Source organism: Rhinoraja longicauda, chromosome 13, assembly GCF_053455715.1.
Source record: "Rhinoraja longicauda isolate Sanriku21f chromosome 13, sRhiLon1.1, whole genome shotgun sequence".
NCBI lineage: Eukaryota > Metazoa > Chordata > Chondrichthyes > Rajiformes > Arhynchobatidae > Rhinoraja > Rhinoraja longicauda.
Window position 1 is genome coordinate 5,192,877 of NC_135965.1, and position 23,937 is coordinate 5,216,813.

Here is a 23,937-nt window from a genome sequence, read left to right on the forward strand (position 1 = left end):
CTGTGCTATTGGGAAATAGCAGAGATCCAGGAATAGCTTGGTAGTTCAAAGATCCACCGTAGGAATGATAGAATGAAGAGCATCCCTGTGTACTGAGTGGTATAATTTTGTATCTGACAAATGTTTTGAAGGACTAACAAATGAATCACACGGTTGAGTCTGTTTTTCAGATGGATAAATTAAATGGGTTAATAATTGCTTTGTGAATCTTTATTAGAAATATTGAAACACAGAAAATAGGTGCAGGAGTAGGCCATTCGACCCTTTGAGACAGTACCACCATTCAATATGATCAAGGCTGATCATCCTAAATCAGTACCCCATTCCTGCTTTCTCCCCATATCCCTTGATTCCATTAGCCCTAAGAGCTATTTCTAACTCTCTCTTGAAAACATCCAGTGAATTGGCCTCCACTGCCTTCAGTGGCAGAGAATTCCACAGATTCACTGGGTGAAAATGTTTTTTCCTCATCTCAGTCCTAAATGGCCTTCCCCTTATTCTTAAACTGTGACCCCTGGTTCTGGACTCCCCCAACATCGGGAACATTTTCCCTGCATCTAGCCTGTCCAATCTCTTAAGAATTTTATATGTTCCTATAAGATCCCCTCTCATCCTTCTAAATTCCAGTGAATACTAACCCAGTCGATCCATTCTTTCATCCATCACTTCATTCATTCTGCCATCTTATTTAACATTATATTTATATTCATTCTATGGCTTAATGACATTCTATTTATCATGCTGGAATTAGAACAGCATTTCAGTGGGGCACTGAAGTAGATCATATTTCCTCAATCGGAAGTGATATTTAATAAGGATACCTTGTCCATGTATCAGTGCTGCATGAGAAAATCCAACGTGCACACAAGCACAGCGATGAAGCGACTTTCTTAATGTTTGGAGCTGGAGGAAATGTTTGAGCTTGTTTGGATAGCCAAGATAATTGTCACTTTGATTTTACTGTTGCTCTGTCCACAAAAGTAATATTTTATACTTGTGAACATTAAAATAATATCCTATTTTCACAACAAAAATTAGGCTCACCTCTGTCAATAGACAATAGACAATAGGTACAGGAGTAGGCCATTCGGCCCTTCGAGCCAGCACCACCATTCAATGTGATCATGGCTGATCATTCTCAATCAGTACCCCGTTCCTGCCTTCTCCCCATACCCCCTGACTCCGCTATCCTTAAGAGCTCTATCTAGTTCTCTCTTGAATGCATTCAGAGAATTGGCCTCCACTGCCTTCTGAGGCAGTGAATTCCACAGATTTACAACTCTCTGACTGAAAGACTTCATTGAACTCTCTGTCAAAGAAAGACTTTGTGCAATGTTGGTCAACAATCATTACTTGAATTAAAATGTTTCTAATCATTCATTCAACCTGCTGATAGACTACTTTGAGTCACACATAAGAGTGGTACAGTGTGGAAACAAGCCCTTCAGTCCAACTTGCCCACACTGGCCAACATGTCCCAGCTACACTAGTCCCACCTGCCAGCATTTGGTCCATATCCCTCCAAACCTGTCCTATCCATGTACCTGTCTAACTACTTCTTAAATGTTGGGATAGTCCCAGCCTCAACTACCTCCTCTGGCAGCTCATTCCACACACCCACCACCATTTGTGTGAAAAAGTTACCCCTATTAAATCTTTTCCCCTTCACCTTAAAATTTGTTTTAATATTTTTTAGGAATTCATCGAATATTTTTCTTAAATAGAGGAGAATTCCATTACATGTATAGCACTGAGAGTGGATCTCCTACACAGGGACTCGGTTTAATCACCTCGATTTATTAGTCTCACAATTTCTGGTGTACAACCAGAGGCTTTGGACTACGAGATGTACAATAATTCACTCAATATGTGACTTCATTTAGGCTGAACCTGGTTAGACTATTACATAGAAACAGCCAGAGAGTTGTGAATTTGTGGAATTCTCTGCCTCAGAAGGCAGTGGAGGCTGATTAACTGGATGCATTCAATAGAGAGTTAGATAGAGCTCTTAGGGCTAGCGGAATCAAGGGGTAAGGGGAGAAGGCAGGAACGGGGTACTGATTGTGGATGATCAGCCATGATCACATTGAATGGCCTCCTCCTGCACCTATTTTCTATGTTTCTATGTTACAAAGGTCCCATATTGCTGTTGAACGCTGAATGAATGCTGTTGAATTATAATGAAATTCTCTAATTAAATATCAATCAACATCAACCATACTTAGCAAAAGCATTAGTGTTCTTACGATTCTTTTTTGGATAGTATTTAACGAATGTCCGGTGCTGGTTTATTTTGGGAGATTTTTGATTGGGCTGTGTAATTTGATCCAGACTTTAAGAAGGAACAGCTGCACAGGATGAATCAATGTAATTAATAGCAGCATAATTCTCCACACAGCAGCTTCAGTTTTGTAACCTATGATGCTTTTACGTTAGTTTAGTTTAGTTTAGTTTAGAGATAAGCGGAGAAACAGACCCTTTGGCCCACTGAGTCCTTGCCGACCAGCGATCCCCACATATTAACACTATCCGACAGACTCTCAGGACAATTTACATTTTAAAAACTGGTAGGGGCCAGCCTGCAACACATACCTTCAAGGTCGGCATAGGAGCGGCAGGTGAAGGAGTGAGCGCAGGGGATTGGCTGCAGAAGTTAAAGCCTTGAACAGCAGATAAAAGTAGGGCTTGCTTTAGGGGGAGCGGCCTTGTTGAGGTGAAGAGTCTTGGTGTGGAAAGTGTGAGTCGTTGGCTCAAGAATCTTGGGGAGTAAAGTGTCAGTCTTTGGCTCAAGAGTCTTGGTGAGTAAAGTGTGAGTCTTTGGCTCAAGAGTCTTCGACGAGGAGGCTGAGGCAAGATCGAAATTTGCGATTTGTGATTTTTGCCCACTGAAGAAATGGCGGGCAGGTTGGTGCAGTGTGTTTCCTGCCGGATGTGGGAAGTCAGGGACACCGCTGGTGCTTCTGGAAAGTACACCTGCAGAAATTGTGTCCAGGTGCAGCTCCTGAATAAACGTGTTGGGGAAATGGCGAAGCAGCTGGATGACCTCAGGGCCAACTGGGGAAATGAGCGTTTCCTGGACAAGACCTACAGTGAGGTTGATTAAAATTATGTTCTTCTTCAGTGAGAACCCCAAAGGTAAAATGAGGAGTGTGACAGAGAAACGACAGAAACAGTATTAGATTTTCTTTACAAATATCTTACTTCCTTTATTACTGTGACTGGGCAAAATGGCCGCCTTGTACTTGGGGACCAAAGTTCCTGGTCCTAAGCTGCATGGCGTTATGATTCTTTACAGTTTCACTAGTCTTTTCAAACCCTCATGTCTTTATCCAACATCATGTCTTTTATGTAACCTTACGTGTGTTTCTACACCGTATCTTACTAAAGCATCTGCGAATGAATTTGAATGATAACTATGCCATAGAAAAATAGGTCTGCCGCATGTTTCAGTAACAGCAAAATTGTTCTTGGTGAATGATAACATCAACAAAATTATCAACTTAAAGAAATTTGGTTTACTATGAGTTTTATTTTCAGTGGTTTTAGCTTTTCAGCCACAAATTAGAACCCACATGAAATACTTTGTACAAATAATAAATAAGTCAACATTTCTGTGAGAACAGCCATAGCAGCAGTGCATTATGTTTTCTTGCACTTCAATTCACAAAGAAGAAATATATCATATATACAAATACATATATATGTTCATACACACATGCACACATATAATTAAAAAAATAATAATTGCTCTTAGAAATTCCACACCTCTTTTTTTTATCTACTCCTACAAGCTCTCAAAGTACTTGGACATTGATGTGTAATTTAATACCTAATAAAACAAAGCCCAACAAATCATATAACACAGATAGACACATAATGCTGGAGTAACTCAGCGGGACAGGCAGCATCTCTGGAGAGAAGTGAATGAGTGATGTTTTCATATAACCTAATCAGAATGCAGTGTTTTAAACTGGCATCGTGGATACTCAAACAAAAATATAAATGCTCAGTTCAGATGAAGGATCTTTGACCCATACAGATGTTGCTGGACTGGTTGGTTTCTTCCAGCATTTCATTTTAAAATCAGATTCTAATATTCTGCGATTTTATTTGGTCTTCCTTAATTGATACTCAATTAACGGAGTGTGTATATCTGTTAAGAAAGCTCAAAATCGTTAGTTCTTTTGAGTGACTCATCTACTGATTTACCATCTGCGTCGTGGTCCAATTTGCAGCCTGCACCAGTCAGGAATCTACGATACTTCTCAATTACAAAAGAAGAGAGTTCTAAATTGGGGTCATAGAGTCATAGAGTGATACAGTGTGGAAACAGGCCCTTTGGCCCAACTTGCCCGCACTGGCCAACATGTCCCAGCTACACTAGTCCCACCTGCCTGCCCTTGGTCCATATCCCTCCAAACTTGTCTTATCCAGGTACGTGTTTAACTGTTTCTTAACTAAAGAAATGTCTCAACCCAAAACATCACCCATTCCTTCTCTTCAGAGATGCTGCCTGTGCCGCTGAGTTACTCAAGCTTTATGTGTCTATTAACTGTTTCTTAAACGTTGGGAACATCAACTACCTTCGCTGGCAGCTTGTCCCATACACCCACCACCCTTTGTGTGAAAATGTTACCCCTCAGATTCCTATTAAATCTTTTCCCCTTCACCTTGAACCTATGTCTTCTGGTTCTTGATTCCCCTACTCTGGGCAAGAGATTCTGTGTATCTACCTGATCTATTCCTCGCATGATTTTATACACCTCTATAAGATTACCGCTTATCCTCCTGTGCTCCAAGGAATAGAGACCCAGCCTACTCAATGTCTCCCTACAGCTCAGACCCTCTAGTCCTCGCAACATCCTCGTAAATCTTCTCTGAACCCTTTCAAGCTTGACAATCACTGAACACAACACTCTAAATGCGGTCTCACCAACGTCTTATACAACTGCAACATGACCTCCCAACTTCTGTACGCAATACACTGACTGATGAAGGCCAATATGTCAAAAGCCCTTTTGACCACCTTATCTACCCGCGACTCAACCTTCAAGGAACCATGCACCTGAGTGAACCATGCACCTGAGTGAACCATGCACCAGGGGTGAAGTGGGGAATCCGTATACTCAGGTTGGTCATTAATAGAAAGTAGGAGGCTGGTGGTGTATTGTAATGGGAACGTTCTGCTAAGTATCAGCGTATCAGCGCTGAAAGGCAGCAACTCTACCGCTGCGCCGCCGTGCCGTCCTGTGAATTAACTTTCACTCACAATCACACAAAGGACAATAGATATTTATCTCCACTTACATTGGCTGAATATTGTATTATTCTACCACAATTCTGCCTGAGACAAATGCGTGAAGACAACACTAATTCTGTTTCTTAAATGCATTTGGGGTATTAAGGTTAAATCTCAACAATGCAACATCATGCAATGTTTAAGAAATGTTGTACACATAGAAAAATAACATTTGTACCATATTTTACATGATATTTACACAATACTTCTGAAGGGCATCAATAATGTTAGAATGTGTACTCAAAGTAAATATTACAATTTGTAAATGTTTAGATTTCCCCACCATTTTGATTCAAAAATTGCAAATTCTAGTCAGGAATTGTAATTTTTCGACAGAATAAAATAAGTCATAATTTTGGAAATGTACCAGAAACCGAGGTTCCTCTCATATTTCAGAAACTAACTTTTTCCTCAATTATTTCTTACAGTTAAGTCTGTATGGAGTTTGTGTATCCTCCCCGTGACCTGCGTGGGTTTTCTCCGAGATCTTCGGTTTCCTCCCACACTCCAAAGTTGTAGGTTAATTGGCTAGGTAAATGTAAAAATTGTCCCTAGTGGGTATAGGATAGTGTTACTGTGTGGGGATCGCTGGTCTGCATGGACCCGGTGGGCCGAAGGGCCTGTTTATGCGCTATATCTCTAAACTAAAACTAAACAAAATTAGGGACAGATGCAGAAAACTACCACTGACACATTTACATCGCATGGTGAAGGTATATTTTTACTTCATGGAGATGAGACTTTCAAGCACAAGTGACCATCTCTGGCAAAGAAATGAAATGCATTTCACGTGTCATGCCTTATCAATTGGTTCCTTTCGAAACAATTCTCTCCAGCGTTTCACAAATATAATGTATTCAAATAATCTTGTGACAGTAATGTAACACGAGGTTATACTTCCTTAGCATCCTCTTAACGAGTATATGATAGTTGTTTGTGCATTAAGTTAACTTGGTACAGCCAACACGAGATTTGCAAGATGGAGGACCAAATGGCCAAATCCTTATCTTTAGCTGTTGGTTCCATAGCTAGCTGCACCCCTCCCCCCGTGACATCATCAGTTCATCATCAATTTCCCCTTTGTACGTTGAAATGAGGAAGCCAGGGACAAGCAAGGTCATATGTCAACACCAGGGTGGTGAATCTGTGGAATTCAATGCCACAGAAGGCTGTGGAGGCTGCGTCAATGGATATTATTAAGGCAGAGATTGATAAATTCTTGATTAGTACGGGTGTCAGGGGTTATGGGGAAAAGGCAGGAGAATGGGGTTGAGAGGGAGAGATAGATCAGCCATAATTGAATGGCAGAGTAGACTTGATGGGCCGAATGGCCTAAATCTGCTACTATCACTTCTGATCTTATGAATTTATGAATAACTGAGTCCAAGAGTGGAGCACTGTAGAGAAAGGCTGGATATGAAAAGCATCTGGTCACCTATATGTGTGGCAGGGATGGGTGGCCTTTGAAAGGGCAGTTTCATATTTGGTCATGAATATAAATGACCTTCCCCTTTGAGTTAGATGCCAGATCTGAGCCTGTGTGACCTGTAAAGGATGATGCAGTATTTCTTGGATTGATTTAGGATTCCCATTACATAACAATCACCCCATTTTAATAGCTGATTCATTAACTATTTTGAGATGTCATATGACTTATTCCTCTCTGTGTGGTAATAGTTAGATAGATGTCACAAATCAATATATTTCTCCTCATGTTTTACAGGAGTGAAAAGGCATTGAAAGTAAAAGGACCGAATGCTTCAAATTGCTCTTTCACTGTTCTACTCTATGCTTTTAAAGTATTTAGAGCTAGAGCAATAATCTGTGCCATGCTCCTGTAAAAGGAGTCATTCTCCAGTCCAACCAGAGTGTTAAATGTCACAGAGCGACCTCCAACCACAGCTTTCACACGTGCCTTAAATAGTCCTTTCTCGTTTTTGGAAGATGTGTCCACCAGCACCTGGATATGAACAAAATCACATCAAATAATGTAGCATTCAACAACAGTGCACTTAGCAATCAGTTGATTATCCTAAGATACCATAACTACAGTAATTTATGTTTGAATTGTAAAAACAGTTCACAAAGCAAATGCACCAGTAATACAGAATAGCACAGAACAATGTATATAACAAAAACACAAAAAGCTGGAGTAACTCAGCAGGTCAGGCAGCATCTCTGGAGGAAAGGAATAGGTGAGGCTTTGGGTCGAGACCCTTCTTTAGACGTCTTGACCCAAAACGTCACCTATTCCTTTTCTCCAGAGTTGCAGTCTGACCCGGTGAGTTACGCCAGCTTTTTTCTTTGGGTATCTTTGATTTAAACGAGCGTCTGCAGTTCCTTCCTACACATAATAAACATTTGTCTTTCAGTAACAATGCATGGGTCCAGTAACAGTGAAAGAAAAGGTGGAAACCACATTGGGTAAAAGAATCATCGAGAGTATTTGATTTTGTCTGGAAAGAGGAGAAAGGAAGTAAAACTCCGTTTGTTGAAGGAGTCATGTTGTAAGTGAAGTAAACAGAGAAAGATGATCTGATGAATACAAAAAAATATATTTATTTTCACCCTTAACTTCCTATAACTTTTTAGAGTCAATGACATCTTTTTGAAGTGCCACGTAAATTTAATAGACAATAGACAATAGACAATAGACAATAGGTGTGGGAGTAGGCCATTCGGCCCTTCGAGCCAGCACCACCATTCAATGTGATCACGACTGGTCATTCTCAATCAGTACCCCGTTCCTGCCTTCTCCCCATACCCCCTGATTCCGCTATCCTTAAGAGCTCTATCTAGCTCTCTCTTGAATGCATTCAGAGACTTGGCCTCCACTGCCTTCTGAGGCAGTGAATTCCACAGATTTACAACTCTCTGACTGAAAAAGTTTTTCCTCATCTCTGTTCTAAATGGCCTACCCCTTATTCTTAAACTGTGGCCCCTGGTTCTGGACTCCCCCAACATTGGGAACATGTTTCCTGCCTCTAACGTGTCCAACCCCTTAATAATCTTATATGTTTCGACCGTTAATAATCTTATATGTATTAATACAAGAAATATGACAGTCAACTTGCACATACCAAATTCCCACAAACCACAAGTAATCATGATTCTTTAATCTGATTTAGCAACGTTGATATTGCTAAATATTAGCTGTAAATCCAGGAGAAACCTGCCTACTCTTCTGCAAAATAATGTCATCAAGCTTCTTCTCACAGAAGACAGGAGCCTAATTTAACATGAGATTTTAAAAAACTCCAGCAGGGCAGCACATCTTTCAGCTCTTCACAAACATGTCAGGCTAGATTTTTGTGATCATATCTCTGGAGCAAGTCCAAACACCAGATCTTTTGATTCAAAGATAAGAATTCCACTGATGGAGCAAAAACGGAAATAGTGGCAGAATGGGCTGCGAAGCCAAACATTATGTGTCGGAAGGAACTGCAGATGCTGGTTTACACCGAAGATTGACACAAAAAGCTGGAGTAACTCAGCGGATCAGGCAGCATCTCTGGCAAAATGGAGTGGGTGACATTCGGGTCGAGTCTGAAGAAGGGTCTCGACCTGAAACCCCATCTATTCCTTTTCTCCAAAGATGCTGTCTGATTCACTGAGGACTCCAAATTTTTGGGTCTATCTAAGGCCAAACATTATTCCATCCAACGCCATTCTGCAGAGCACATTATCCTCTGGCACTTTATGAGAATGTCTTTCACAGAAAGCTCCATAATACAGGAGGAGGGATATTCATTATGTAGGCTTCCCTCAATAGTTTGCTCATTCATAGAAGGAGGACTTGGTTCAACCAATACATGTGTTTCTTGTATTTCTCAAAAATAAAGCAAAATAGCATTCAGTTTAGTTTAGTTTAGTTTAGAGATACAGCGCGGAAACAGGCCCTTTCGGCCCACTGGGTCCGCGCCGACCTGCGATCCCCGTACATTAACACTATCCTACACCCACTAGGGACAATTTTTACATTTACCAAGCCAATTACCCTACAAACCTGTACGTCTTTGGAGTGTGGGAGGAAACCGAAAATCTCAGAGAAAACCCATGCAGGTTACGGGGAGAACGTACAAACTCCGTACAGACAGCGCCCACAGTCGGGATCGAACCCAGGTCTCTGTCACTGCAAGTGCTGTAAGGCAGCAACTCTGCCGCTCTGCCACCGTGCCGCCCGATGGAATCGCTTCCGGCTGGACCACTAACTAATGCTGGCCAAATGTGCATGGCTCACAGGTGGAAGGAGCAGGGCAGAATGTCTTTCTTTCCATTTTTCAAAGGGTGGATAACTTGAAAATATCCACGGTTCATTTTCAAATTTAATTTAAACTTATTCACACACCATATGTGGAGCTGTGTTTGCCAATGTTTAGCAGACAGCAATGATACATACCTCTTTAAAGCTCATTGACAATTCCTCCGTTGATACATCCAGAATCCATTTATATTCATTCATCAATAAGCGAACGTTTAGCAGGGATTCATTTACACTCTGACAGCCTGAACAGAGACAACAATATTTTCAGCAAGAGAAAGGAGTAATTCTGGTGCTACTTACTCGAATATCCGTTCCCAAAAATGACACACTTAACATATGGATAGAAAACGTCAATGTCAGTCACCGCTAACTATGTTAATAAAATATAGCTTTTGATATGAGGCAAAGTAGATTAAACGACAGAGAATATAAGTAATGAAACATACCATTTGGCCCAATTGTATATTCTACCCAATAACAGTGGCAGGTCATGATTCTTCTCCCACTCCCACTCCTATTAATCTAAAACTGGTGACATAACATATGATTTCTTTGTTCTTTTGTGTTTTAAAAAAAATATATATTTTATTTAAGTTTTAACAGAACCCATACATTGTACATTATACATTTCATAGTAAACTATAGTCACTAACCTATAACTTCGATTATACACGTATTGTTCTGTATTTTCTCCCCTCCCCCCACCCCCCCACCCCCCACCCCCCAGTTAAAAAGAAAGAAAAAGAAAAAGCAGAAGAAAGAAAGAAAGAGAGAAACCTGGAGTCCCGAGGGAGTCACTTCCGAGTAATTTCTTTTAAAATTCTTGTTAGGTAACAAAGCAATCCTGAATTTAAATACTTCCTATTCTTAATCCTAGCTTTGCCATGAATGGGTTCCACCACTGTTCTTTTGTGTTTATCTAAATTCCCACCAGCATGTGTTATTTATCTCAATTAATGCCAGGCAAATTAGCTGGTATCATTCTTAATAATAAAATATATTATGAGTAAGAAACAGAACAGTTATTGCTGTGTTCCACTTCAAAGCCATGTCTTTAAGTCACTCCTACATGTCTATAAGTCACTCCTATGTAGTTATCAACTACAAGTAGTCATTGGTTTTTCATGTCATCACATCCTTTCCATCTGTTTGCTGTTGAGTGCAGTCTTTTCCCACGCATTCCATGCCGGTTAGTGCATTTGATGTAGACTGTGATGAGAGATATTATGTGGGGAAATTATTTTACCTAATTATATTCTGATGATGTGGGCAGCAACGCCATGGGCATCATTTGTTTCCCGGAGAAGATGATTGTGGATCTTCGCCTTGAACAGCAGAAGCTTACAGAGTCATAAAGTTATACAGCAGGCCCTTCGGTCCAACTCGTCCATGCTAATTAAGATGTCCCATTTAAACTAGTCCCAGTTGCCGGTGTTTGGCTCATATCCCTATCCTTTCCATGAAGTTGTACTTTCGGTATTTTGTCCCAGCAGCAAAGAACAAATGCTGACTCATGACTATCAAAATATTACTCTGGAATAAAATATGGGAAAATATGGGAACGCGGGTACATCTTCTCCCATCGTCCTTCTAGATTCCAGATTTGGGAAGTACTACCACAGAAACCTTGGATAATTCAGGGGGTCAGGCAGTATTTCTGGAGAACTTAGGGTCGGGACCCTTCTTTAGACAAATGCGGACTCATGACTATCAAATGGAGGGATGATGATGAGGGTGGGCTAAGTTTTATTTTAGATGGTGTATGGCTTCTTTAATCTTGCTGCAATTGCAATCATCTAGGAGACGAAGAATATCACTTTATACCTCTTGTGCAGGAAGGAACTGCAAATGCTGGTTTAAACCAAAGCTGGAGTAACTCAGCGGGACAGGCAGCATTTCTGGAGAGATGGAATGGGTGGTGTTTCGGGTCGAGACCCTTCTTCAGACTGAAGAAGGGTCTCAACCCTAAACGTCACCCATCCCTTCTCTCCAGAGATGCTGCCTGTCCCCCTTTATACCTCTTTATTGGGCCATGGAGGTAACAAGAATGGGAAGTTAGAAAATAATTACTATATCAAACCTCTCTCTGATCTTCTCCTGGTTGTGTGGTAATTATTTGGCTGGTCTGCAGAGATTTGGTTCTGCATTGATTTTGGGATGTTAAAATAGTGATTGTAATGCCTTATTAGCCAATATAAGGGGATAAATCAATGAACCGAGACAGGTGGTGGCACTGAATCTCAATGATAGCTAGTGATGTCCTCAACTCATGCAGGTTATCGTTTCCTGCCATCTATATGGCACAAAATATTATGATGCTTTTCCATGTTTTAAGATATGATCATGGTTATTCACCATGAAGATGGCTCACTCAGGTTTGTATATATTCTCCTTATGCGAAGTGGTTCCATCTGCTTTGTTTTCATTTTGAGCAGCAGTCCTATTAATCAGATTCAATACAAAGCTAAACACCAAATAATGGTGCCATCATCCCCTGGTTTTAAGGTGAAAAGACAGAAAGTGCTGGAGTAAATCAGCAGGCCAGGCAGCCTCTCTGGAGAACATGAATAGGTGACATTTCAGGTGAGGACTCTTCTTCAGACTGATTCAGGCCTGGATAGAGTGGATGTGGAGAACATATTTATACCAGTGGGAAAGTCTAGGACCAGACTTCATAGCCTCAGATTAAAAGGACGTTCCTTTAGGAAGTAGATGAGGAGGAATTTCTTTAGTCAGATGGTGATGAATCTGTGGAAGGCTGTGGAGGCCAAGTCATTGAATATTTTTAAGGCAGAGATAGATAGATTCTTAATTATTACGGATGTCAGTGGTTATGGGGAGAAGGCAGGAAAATGGGGTTAGGAGTGAGAGATAGATCAGCCATGATTGAATGGCGGAATAAACTTGATGGACCAAATGGCCTAATTCTGCTCCTATCAGTTAAGAAATTATGAACTTTTCAAGAAGGGTCTCGACCCGAAACGCCATCTATTCCTTTTCTCCAGAGATGCTGTCTGGCCCATTGAGTTACTCCAGCTTTTTTGTATCTACGTTTGGTGTAAACCAACGTCAGCAGTTCCTTGTTATTACATTATTATATTTAAATTCAAAGCCTCGGGCTGAGAACCTGAGACCAATTGAAAGGGTTTGCTTCTTTCAGTGACAATCCCTTCAACATGTGCTAATATTTATTTAGTTGTACATGATCTCACGGCTTACCGTTTGTTTTCAGTAAGTTTCCAGAGTCTGGCAGGTTATTGGAAACATCTCTTTTCTTTATCCTTAAATTAGTTTTTGATGCGTTCATTCCTATTAAAAATGATTGTATTAAAATAGCATTACTTTAATAGCATACTCCAATAATAGCTAGGAAGCAATGATATTCTACAGTGTTAATTTCAGCAAGTAAATCCAATTTAATTTTTTCCAAATTTTCTTCACTTTCATTTACTTTTTCATCTCCTCCAAACTGGAGGGGTATTTATACAGCTGGGTAGTTGTGGACAGAGGTCTCACTTTTCCAAGTAAGGTACCACACTCCAGCTTTACTTGAGGGGGCTGGGAGAATTTAACAAATCACTCATTTGCCATTTTTGCCTAACATTAAAACAAATTAAGACATTTTCAATCTGTTTTATATTTGCTCAGCAGCAGCAATGTTGCAAGTCACAAATATTGAAGGAATAGAAGAGAAAATAAGTAATTGACCTATAAGTACTTGTTGCAAAAATGTTTTAAATGTACCATTGTGTTCCGAAGATACCAAGGGCAATCGTTCCGTTTCATGTGATAACTTCAGGATAAGATCAAGCAGCTGATGTACCTCAGGCTGGGACCTCAAGCCTGTTACCAGAGTGTGAAGCCCTGTCTTCAGCGATTCCAGCTGGCTTTTGGAACTCTAAAAATAAAACATTGACACATCTTTAAACATTGTTTATGACTTACGTGAACAAATGGTGTGCCAATGAACAGCCTGCTTGCTTACTCTAAAATAGTAACTTCATACTGAAGAACACCAGAGGGGTTCTTTATTATGACTGAAACATATTTTGTCCTATTCTACCATCAAATATTTTATAAAATATTGTAACTATAATATCGTAGGATCATACCAGGCATGAAAAGGTGCTACGGAATACTTCGAAGTACTTGCAGGTCATTAATTAAGAGTATCGCTATCAATTGTTAAGTGACATAACAATAAGCTGAAACATACCGTTTCTCAATAGTTTGGAAGACTGACAGTGAGTTGAAGGTATTTAGAAACAGGATAACTGGTCTTAAATCAGGATTTACTGGAATATTTATTCATATGAACAGAAATATGGACAAGTTGTCAACTTTTTCCATGTGGTAGCATATATATATATATATATATATATATATAAGCAGTTTGGTAAACATCTGCATCCAGTGATTTTAAAAGATTTTTCCTCAGTAATATAATAACATTTACAATGTATATTCTACTTCTCTGGCCCGTTGTACACTGGACTCCATAAAATGTCATGTTGATTAAATATGTTTTACAGTAATTGTGAAGAAGCTTTTCTTTCAGAAATTGCCAATTTGTGACAAACTGGTGAGATTGTGCTAAGGATTTATCATGAGAGGAATTAAGTTCAATATTCGTCAAACTCAATTCTTTGCAGCAGCTTGAATGCCTCTTTACTGAATAAAGATGTCCCGATGTGCCTCACAAAGGCCTGAAGGAAATGGGTGCTGAATTAATGAGAGATTTTCAGGGTTGTGCAAAATCTGGTTTGAGTTTGTGACTGGTGAGAATTATAATGACTTGCATGGACCAAGATCAGGCATGGAGCTGAAGTGAAAACTGACATGTAAAATAAATTGAAGTCTGAGAAAGGTGTGCAAAGCTGGAAGATGTTAGAAAGGGAATGTGGGAAAAGACTATGGAAGAAATTGCTTTGAGCTCAATGTATAAAGGAAATTGAACTCAGAGCTGAAGAATGGTATATTTTTACATCCATGTGCTAACTTCTTAGTTTATTTTCCTCCACTTTCTTTGTTCTCTGGTGAATAGTGGCAGATGCTAGACCATGTGCGCTCCCAGGCAACAATCCTGGGAATTATGACTCAGACATGGATGTGCAGGATACAATTTGCTAAGTTTCAGATTTAGCTTAATTTATTGTCACCTGTACCGAGATACAGTGAAAAGCTTTTGATGCGTGTTATCCAGTCAATGGAAAGACAGTACGTGATTAGAATCGAGCCATTTACAGTGTGTAGATACATGATATTTACATGACAAAGTGCAGATAATGATGCTTAGATTCGTGTAAACTTTAAGAAGTATTGCAAAACACTGCAGATACTGGCCGATTGAGTAGGTTTGAAATTTAACATAGGGAAGTATGGATTAATACAAATTTGTCAGAAATAACTTGGGAAACACTAAAGACTAAATGGCATAGTTGTAAAGTGTGTGGATGGAGACAGAATCAAGGAGTATATGTGTTAGGTCTTGAAAATGGCGGGGCATGTTGTGAAATTGGTTAAAAAGTATAAGGAATATTGGGATTCATAAATAAAGGCATGGAATACAAAAGAACAGAAGTTAATTTGAATATTTATAAAACAAGGATAGCCAACAACCAGAGTGTTGTGCCGAATTCACCCAAATTTAGCAGGAGTATAATGGTTTAGTTTAGCTTAGTTTTAGTTTAAAGATACAACGCGGAAACAGACCCTTTGGCCAACTGAGTCGGCACCAACCAACGATCCCCGCACACTAACGCTATCCCACACACACTAGGGACAATTTACAATATTACCGTGCCAATTAGCCTGCAAACCTGAACATTCTTGGAGTATGGAAGGAAACTGAAAATCTCGAAGAAAAATCCACGCAGGTCACGGGGAGAATGTACAATAGACAATAGACAATAGACAATAGGTGCAGGAGTAGGCCATTCAGCCCTTCGAGCCAGCACCGCCATTCAATGCGATCATGGCTGATCACTCTCAATCAGTACCCCGTTCCTCAGTCTCAGTATAGACAGTACCCGTAGTCAGGATCGAACCCGGATCCCCTGCGCTGTAAGGCAGAAGTGTTACTGCTGCGCCACCGTGCCACCCTAGAGATTCCAGAGATATTGGGCCATATTATTGGCCCAGATTGGTCCAAATTGGTCCGGTGTTAGAGATAGTGCAGAAAGTATTGCTGGGATGAAAGGTTTCAGGTGTGCAGTTCAACTGATGAAGCCAGGGTAAGTGTCCTCAGACACTGAAGGTTGAGGATGCTTGATGAAGGTGTACAAGGCAATGACTGGTGTAGGTAGGTATCTCTTCCCATTATCTGACAGTTGAAGGATGAAGGACAAAGATTTCAATATTGGGCAAAAGACGTAAGAGGTGTTGTGAGGATATTTGTTACACCGAGCAGTCATGTGCTAGAATTTACTGCCTGAAGGATTGGTGCAAACAGAATCAATTGGAGCCCTCTGCAGGGAATAGGAGAGGCACTTGACAAGGATAATGTGAGGTTTTTGCGGCACGGTGGCGCAGCGGTAGAGTTGTTGCCTTACAGCGAATGCAGCGCCGGAGTCTCGGGTTCGATCCTGACTACGGGCGCCGTCTGTACGGAGTTCGAACGTTCTCCCCGTGACCTGCGTGGGTTTTCTCCGAGATCTTCGGTTTCCTCCCACACTCCAAAGACGTACAGGTATGTAGATTAATTGACTGGGTAAATGTAAAAATTGTCCCTAGTGTGCGTAGGATAGTGTTAATGTGCGGGAATCGCTGGGCGGCGTAGACTCGGTGGGCCAAAGGGCCTGTTTCCGCGCTTTATCTCTAAATGTAAAATCTAAAAATCTAAAAGGGGAAGGGAATGAACCTATAGGATTGCTCTTTTAGGAGTTGGTAGTGACTTAATGGATCGAATGGCCATCCGATTTGTAACAATTTTATAATTCAAGGTCGATCCTACTTACTGTTTTTTTATTCATTCAAAGGATGTGGAAATTATTGCGAAGCCCTTTAACTGTGCTCGTCTAATTGGGTCTTGAAGCCAATAGCCTAGAGTCAGTTTAGATCTGATTAAGGTAAGGATTTTTTAATAGAATTCAATGGGTTTTTATAATATTCCAAGTATTATCAGGATCAACACTCGATTTAAAAAAAAGGATTTGATGGATTAATTTGGCAACTGCTAAATTAAGATTTGATTTAATCAAGCCTTTGAATGCAACTTAAAATTATCAGATTGTTTTTATTTGAGTAATATTTCACAGAATAGATAAACATACTATAATAATCAAAATGGAAACATGCAGGAAACATGTTCCCAATGTTGGGGGAGTCCAGAACAAGGGGCCACAGTTTAAGAATAAGGGGTAGGCCATTTAGAACTGAGATGAGGAAAAACTTTTTCAGTCAGAGAGTTGTGAATCTGTGGAATTCTCTGCCTCAGAAGGCAGTGGAGGCCAATTCTCTGAATGCATTCAAGAGAGAGCTAGATAGAGCTCTTAAGGATAGCGGAGTCAGAGGGTATGGGGAGAAGGCAGGAACGGGGTACTGATTGAGAATGATCAGCCATGATCACATTGAATGGCGGTGCTGGCTCGAAGGGCCGAATGGCCTCCTCCTGCACCTATTGTCTATTGTCTATTGTCTAAATGCATTGTAACAGTAACAGCAGGACACACATCACTTGAAAGGGAGTTGGATAAATATTTTGAAAGAGGGCAAAGGGTGACACATGAAAAGGTAAATTGAAATAGAAGAGCTTGGATTGGCAATTGCACAATGGGCTGTTTGATCTTATTCTGCGTAATTATTCACTGTTGGAATATACGGTGTTGCTGGTGGGCCAAAATCTACACTCTACACTCTATCTTCATCCTCTACCTGTTCCCCCTTGGTCAATTAATCCGCCGTCATGGTCTCAACTTCCACTGCTTCGCCGATGATATCCAGCTCCTCATCTCCACCAAGTCAATCTCCCCCACCACACACTCTACACTGACAAACTGCATCACTGAAATAAAATCTTGGCTTCAATCAAACTTCCTCAAACTCAATTGCAACAAATCTGAAATCATCATCATTGGTCCAAAAACGCTCACCAAATCCACCCAACACTTCATCCTCAACATTGATGGTCTCTCAGTATCCACCTCACCTCACATCCGGAATCTTGGAATCATCCTTGATCAAACCCTCTCCTTCGACAAACACATCAAACACATCACAAAGACAGCCTTCTTCCACCTCAAAAACATTGCCCGTCTCTGTCCATCCCTCTCCTCCACAGCTGCAGAAACCCTCATCCACGCCTTCATCACCTCCCGTCTGGACTACTGCAACAGCCTCCTCTATGGCGCACCCTCAAAAATCATCAATAAACTTCAATACATTCAAAACTCCGCTGCCCGTCTACTCACACACACCTCGATCCGTGACCATATCACCCCCGTCCTTTATAAACTCCACTGGCTCCCCATCCCCCAGAGAATCCAGTACAAAATCCTCCTCATAACATACAAAGCCCTCCATAACCTGGCCCCATCCTACCTGACCGACCTCCTCCACAGGCACACTCCCACCTGCACCCTCCGCTCTGCCGCTGCCAATCTCCTATCCCCCCACATCCGGACCAAACTCAGATCCTGGGGGGACAGGGCTTTCTCCATCGCTGCTCCCACTCTATGGAACTCACTACCCCAAACCGTTAGAGACTCCTCCACACTCACCACATTCAAAACATCACTGAAGTCTCACCTGTTCAGTACTGCCTTCAACCACTGAAGGTCACCTCACCTTCTGTCTCCTTTCTCTGTTCATTTATTTATTTACTTATTTATCTATTTATTCATTTCCCTATGTTCTCAAAATCTCTGTAAAGCGTCTTTGAGTATATGAAAAGCGCTATATAAATAAAATGCATTATTATTATTATTATTATTATTATTATAACTTGCATATATATGCTTACTCCTAATATTACCAGAGAATTGGGTTTGTAATGTGCCTGGATCAAGATTGTCACATGTCCCAGATAGCACAATGGAATTCTTATTTGCGGCTGCACAACAGAAGATGTAATCATAGTGCACTGTAAACAATATAATAAATGAGAAAAAAAAGTTCAGTGTATGTGCACACACACACACACACACACACACACACACACACACACACACACACACACACACACACACACACGTGTGTGTGTGTGTGTGTGTGTGTGTGTGTGTGTGAGTGTATAGACACACAAACATGTACATACAAAAAAACCCAAATGATAATAGTGCAAAAAGACAACCCCAATGCCCCAAGTCCATGTAGTTCGAGGTTATTTGGAGGTTGTCGTGTTTAATAGCCTGTCACTATAGGGAAGATGCTCTTCCTGTACCTGGACCTAGTTTTCAGATACCGTACCTGAAACAAGATTTGCCTTTCTTCTTGCGTTGTGCTTTTCTGTTCCCTTTGTTCAGCATTGGAAGTTATGGGTTGAGCACTTTCAGCCATCTCAGTGAAGTGTGTGATCCAACTGTCTAAATCTGGACCAATATCATTGAACAGGGTTTCAGCCTCTATTGTCCCCACTTCTGCAATTCTTGAAAAGAGAGAAATTCATGTAAATGTATTTTGGTTGCATAACCATTTAACAATATTGTGGATCATTTATGAGCTACCCAGGAAAGCAATGATGTGTGGGAAATACCACGACAGGTCGTCCCCTGGTTTCAGCAAGTTTCTGTTCCTGAGACCAGTCATAACAAGATGCCTGCAGTCCTACAGCAGCCGGCTAATCCATCCCACTGTTCTCCAAACGGCTTGTTTATTGAGGAAGGGCTGCACATAAGCCTGGCATTCCTAAACTGGGGAGGACTTGTATTGTGTCTAAAGGCCTGTTAACAAAAGGTGCCAAAGCTAATATTTATGTTCAGTCCCAGCTCTCTGGATCATTAAGCTCCATCAACACAAATTCAGTAACGACCGTAAGATGGCCACAAGTGAAGGCTAGGTATTGCACTGAGTGAACAAGATTTATATTCCTTGTAAGGCAACTAGTAAGTTAGATTAATTATCATGGTCAGAAAATACAACTTAAAGCAAACTGAGCTGTCAAGATCCAGTAAAACCAGACCACCAGTACAGTCCCTTGGATTAAATTAACGTATTCTCAGCAGTACTGTGTACAGTGTACACATCATCAAAATAAGTGATTACCATGTGTACCACCAATTGAAACAGTAGCCCCAGCAAAGTTGGTCTGTCTTTGAACAAGACCATGCTTGTTAAAGGCTGAGGGACCACACAAGAAATGTTTGTGCTTGTTGGCACAAAATGTCCTGCCTCAGTCTTAGAGAACTTATTATTGAAAATCGCCAATGACTTTAAAATATTGCATTATTGAAGAGGTGTAATTTCTGCCCATTTGAGACTGGTTTTGTGGGAGTTGTTTTACCAGTCCAGTAACAGTGGCAGAGGAGGGGTGGAAAGTTGATGGAAATCAAATAGCTGTCATTTATTGCCTTACTTGGGAATGAAGAGAGCATGTGAGTTTCTTGGAGTAGTTGACTGAAAGGGTCTCTCTGTCGTTTCTAACCTGAGGTTTGTCACACCTAAACTTATTCTCAGTGTCAGCTGACATGATCCATTTCCTCATCATCGTCTGAGTTGATCTGTCGTTTTCATACCTTACCCTTCCATATCTCTAGTCACCTTCTCCCCTGACTCTCAGTCCGAAGAAGGGTCTCGACCCGAAACGTCACCCATTCCTTCTCTCCAGAGATGCTGCCTGTCCCAATGAGTTACTCCAGCATTTGGTGTCTACCTTTGATACGATCCATTGATGTTTGCTCTTCACCCACTCCCTAATCCGAATGGCTGATGAATGTTTAAGTTTAAACCAGTGGTTTAAAGTGATTGACTCAGTAGCTAAACATAGAACATGGAACAGTACAGCACAAGAACAGGCCCTTCATTCCACAACATCTGTGCCAAACATGACACCAAGACCATCTTTTATCTATCTGTACATAATCCATAACCATCCATCGTCTGCATATCCATATGCCTATCCAAAAGTCTCTTAAAAGCCACTATCGTATCTGCTTCCACCAGATCTGTTTCCATCTGTATCTAGTCACTCACCACCCTCTCTGTAAAAAAGTTGGCATGCACATCTCCTTATACAAGGTAGCATATAACTGGGAAAAGTAAAGTCCCAGGTTCAATGATGTGATGACATGGTTGATCTTCACTGTGTACAAGTTGGACAGTGAAGAGAGATCTAGCAGTTTTTTCCCATTGCTGCCACAAAAACATCTGCTATGCAAGGAATGCACATGGAAAACATAGATAATTGAATCCCAACAGCACTTCAATCTTGCTGTGAAATTCAAAAGATCATCGTTAATTTTCTACCTCAATTCCTGTTTCCTTCGCTATCCCAATGTCACTTGATTCCTGTGATATTCAGCATTAGGCTCTGCTACGATATCTCATTGGGTTGCACAATTCAGGTTCACACATGAAGAAGATGAGAGTGCAAAAGGCACTGGGAAGAATTTTTTTTTGTGAGAGGAAAATTAGGCCATTCTGCCCATCAAGTCTGCTCCACCATCCAATCATGGCTGATCTATCTCTCCCTCCTGACCCCATTCTCCTGCCTTCTCCCCCTAACCCCTGACACCCATATGAATCAAGAATCTATCGCTGCCTTAAAAATATCCATTGCCTTGACCCCCACAGCCTTCTATGGCAAAGAAATCCACAGAGTCACCACTAAAGAAATTCCTCCTCATCTCCTTCATAAAGGAACTGCCTTTAATTCTGAGTCTATGACCTCTACAGAGTTGAGTATAGGAGCAAAGAGGTCCTTCTGCAGTTGTACAGGGCCCTAGTGAGACCGCACCTGGAATACTGTGTGCAGTTTTGGTCTCCAAATTTGAGGAAGGATATTCTTGCTATTGAGGGCGTGCAGCGTAGGTTTACTAGGTTAATTCCCGGAATGGCGGACTGTCGTATGTTGAAAGACTGGAGCGTCTAGGCTTGTATACACTGAAATTTTGAAGGATGAGAGGGGATCTTATTGAAACATATAAGATTATTAAGGGATTGGACACACGAGAGGCAGGAAACATGTTCCCAATGTTGGGGGAGTCCAGAACCAGGGGCCACAGTTTAAGAATAAGGGGTAGGCCATTTAGAACTGAGATGAGGAAAAACTTTTTCAGTCAGAGAGTTGTGAATCTGTGGAATTCTCTGCCTCAGAAGGCAGTGGAGGCCAATTCTCTGAATGCATTCAAGAGAGAGCTAGATAGAGCTCTTAAGGATAGCGGAGTCAGGGGGTATGGGGAGAAGGCAGGAACGGGGTACTGATTGAGAATGATCAGCCATGATCACATTGAATGGCAGTGCTGGCTCGAAAGGCCGAATGGCCTCCTCCTGCACCTATTGTCTATTGTCTATTGTCTAGTCCTAGACTCTCCCACAATTTTACCTAGTCCCCTTCATATCTCAACATGTGTGAGCATTATTGGAGAACCTTGGCAAGACTAATTCAAACGAGAAATGTGATACACTGAAAAATGTCCTCACCTGTTATTGATATCCGTTGAAGCTTTTATGCCCAAATCCGAGTCCAGAGACCGCCTATGTCTTTCTTCTTTTACAACAGTTGCTTGTATCTGTTCTTTTAATTTAATTAAATATATAAATTAATTAACAAATCAAACTGGAAATCCTCATTTTTCTTTAAAATATATTCATAACCAATAACCAAACAAAAGGGTTTTGTAGAAACTGGGAACTACAGATATTGGTTTACAAAAAAAAAGACACAAAGTGCTGGAGTAACAAAAGCAGGTCAGGCAACATCCCTGGAAAACATGGATAGGTGATGTTTTGAGTTGTGACCCTTCTTCAGAATGGGATTTTATATAGGTTCATAGAGATAGAGTCATACAGTGTGGAAATAGGCCGTTTGCAACTTGCCCGCACTGGCCAACATGTCCCAAACTCACTAGTCCCACATGCCTGTGTTTTGTCCATATCCTTCCAAACCTGTCCTATCCATGTACCTATCGAAATGTTTCTTAAACATTGCAATAGCCCTGCCTCAACTACCTCCTCTGGCAGCTTGTTCCATCCACCCACCACCCTTTGCGGGGAAAAAGCTACCCCTCAGATTCCTATTCAATCTTTTCCCCTTCAACTTAAACCTATGTCCTCAATTCCCCTACTCTGGGCAAGAGACTCTGTGCATCTATCTGATCTATTCCTCTCATGATTTTTTTACACCTCTATAAGAAACATAGAAACATAGAAAATAGGTGCAGGAGTAGGCCATTCGGCCCTTCGAGCCTGCACCGCCATTCAATATGATCATGGCTGATCATCCAACTCAGTATCCCGTACCTGCCTTCTCTCCATACCCCCTGATCTCTTTAGCCACAAGGGCATAAGATCACCCCTCCTTCTCCTGCGCTCCAAGGAATAGAGTCCCAGCCTACTCAACCTCTCCCTATAGCTCACACCCTCTAGACCTGGCAACATCCTCGTAAATCTTCTCTGTGGCCATTCCAGCTTGACGACATTATAAATCTGATTTGTTATGTTTGGATGGTATTGACCATAAGAATGCTTCTCTGGGTTCTGTGCACCTGGTAACACTTCCTCTGAAGTGCTCTGGAATTAGTGGGGTAAGTGGGAAGCTATTAGAACACTCCATTTTCCAACACGCAGGACTTGAATATTGTTTCAGCGTATGGACCAGCCAAATAGCAATTGGCCTTTTACACGTTACACTCACTCCTTGATGTGTTGGCACTTGCCCTAGTGATTGCAATGATATCCAGTAATTAACTCGTCAGGGACATACGCAGGAACATACATTTGACTGCTTATGAATAGACTCGACAGAGGCATGTTATCCAGATGATGCATATCCTTAATATCAATAATCATTAATGATGGCCCATCCCCTTCTCACAATGGAAGGAGACGGAGCATTTTGGAGTACGTCTAACATATGGTTAATATATCTTCAATGCTCTCTTTGTTTTAATCACCTGGGCAGAAAGAAAGGGAATAAGACAAAAGAAGCACAATGGCACAATGGTAGAGCTGCTGCCTCACACAGCCAGAGACCCAGGTTCGATCCTGACAATTGGCGCTGACTGTGCGGAGTTTGTACGTTCTCCTTGTGACTGCATGGGTTTTCTCCTGATGCTCTGGGTTCCTCCCACATTCCATAGACATGCAGGTCAGTTAATTGGCTTCTGTAAATTTCCCTTATGTGTTGGATGTGAACGAGTGATAACATAGACCTAGTGTACGTGTAATTGATGCATGGACCTGGTGCAACCAAGTGGCCTGTTTCCACGCTGTATCTCTA

At 41.2% G+C, this 23,937-nt stretch overlaps 2 protein-coding genes across 2 annotated transcripts in view; one reads left to right on the forward strand and one right to left on the reverse strand.

Moving 5' to 3' along the window:
* Positions 1-23,937, forward strand: part of eif4e2 (eukaryotic translation initiation factor 4E family member 2) — a 400,744-nt gene that overhangs the window by 127,287 nt on the left and 249,520 nt on the right. The window lies entirely within an intron of this gene.
* Positions 7,086-23,937, reverse strand: part of prss56 (serine protease 56) — a 49,439-nt gene continuing 32,587 nt past the window's right edge. The window contains exons 12-17 of the mRNA XM_078410140.1: positions 22,140-22,233; positions 18,969-19,146; positions 13,308-13,461; positions 12,783-12,872; positions 9,699-9,805; positions 7,086-7,259 (exon numbers count right to left, since the gene is read on the reverse strand). Of these exons, the coding sequence (XP_078266266.1) occupies positions 7,086-7,259; positions 9,699-9,805; positions 12,783-12,872; positions 13,308-13,461; positions 18,969-19,146; positions 22,140-22,233 (797 nt within the window). The remainder of the gene's footprint in view (positions 7,260-9,698; positions 9,806-12,782; positions 12,873-13,307; positions 13,462-18,968; positions 19,147-22,139; positions 22,234-23,937) is intronic.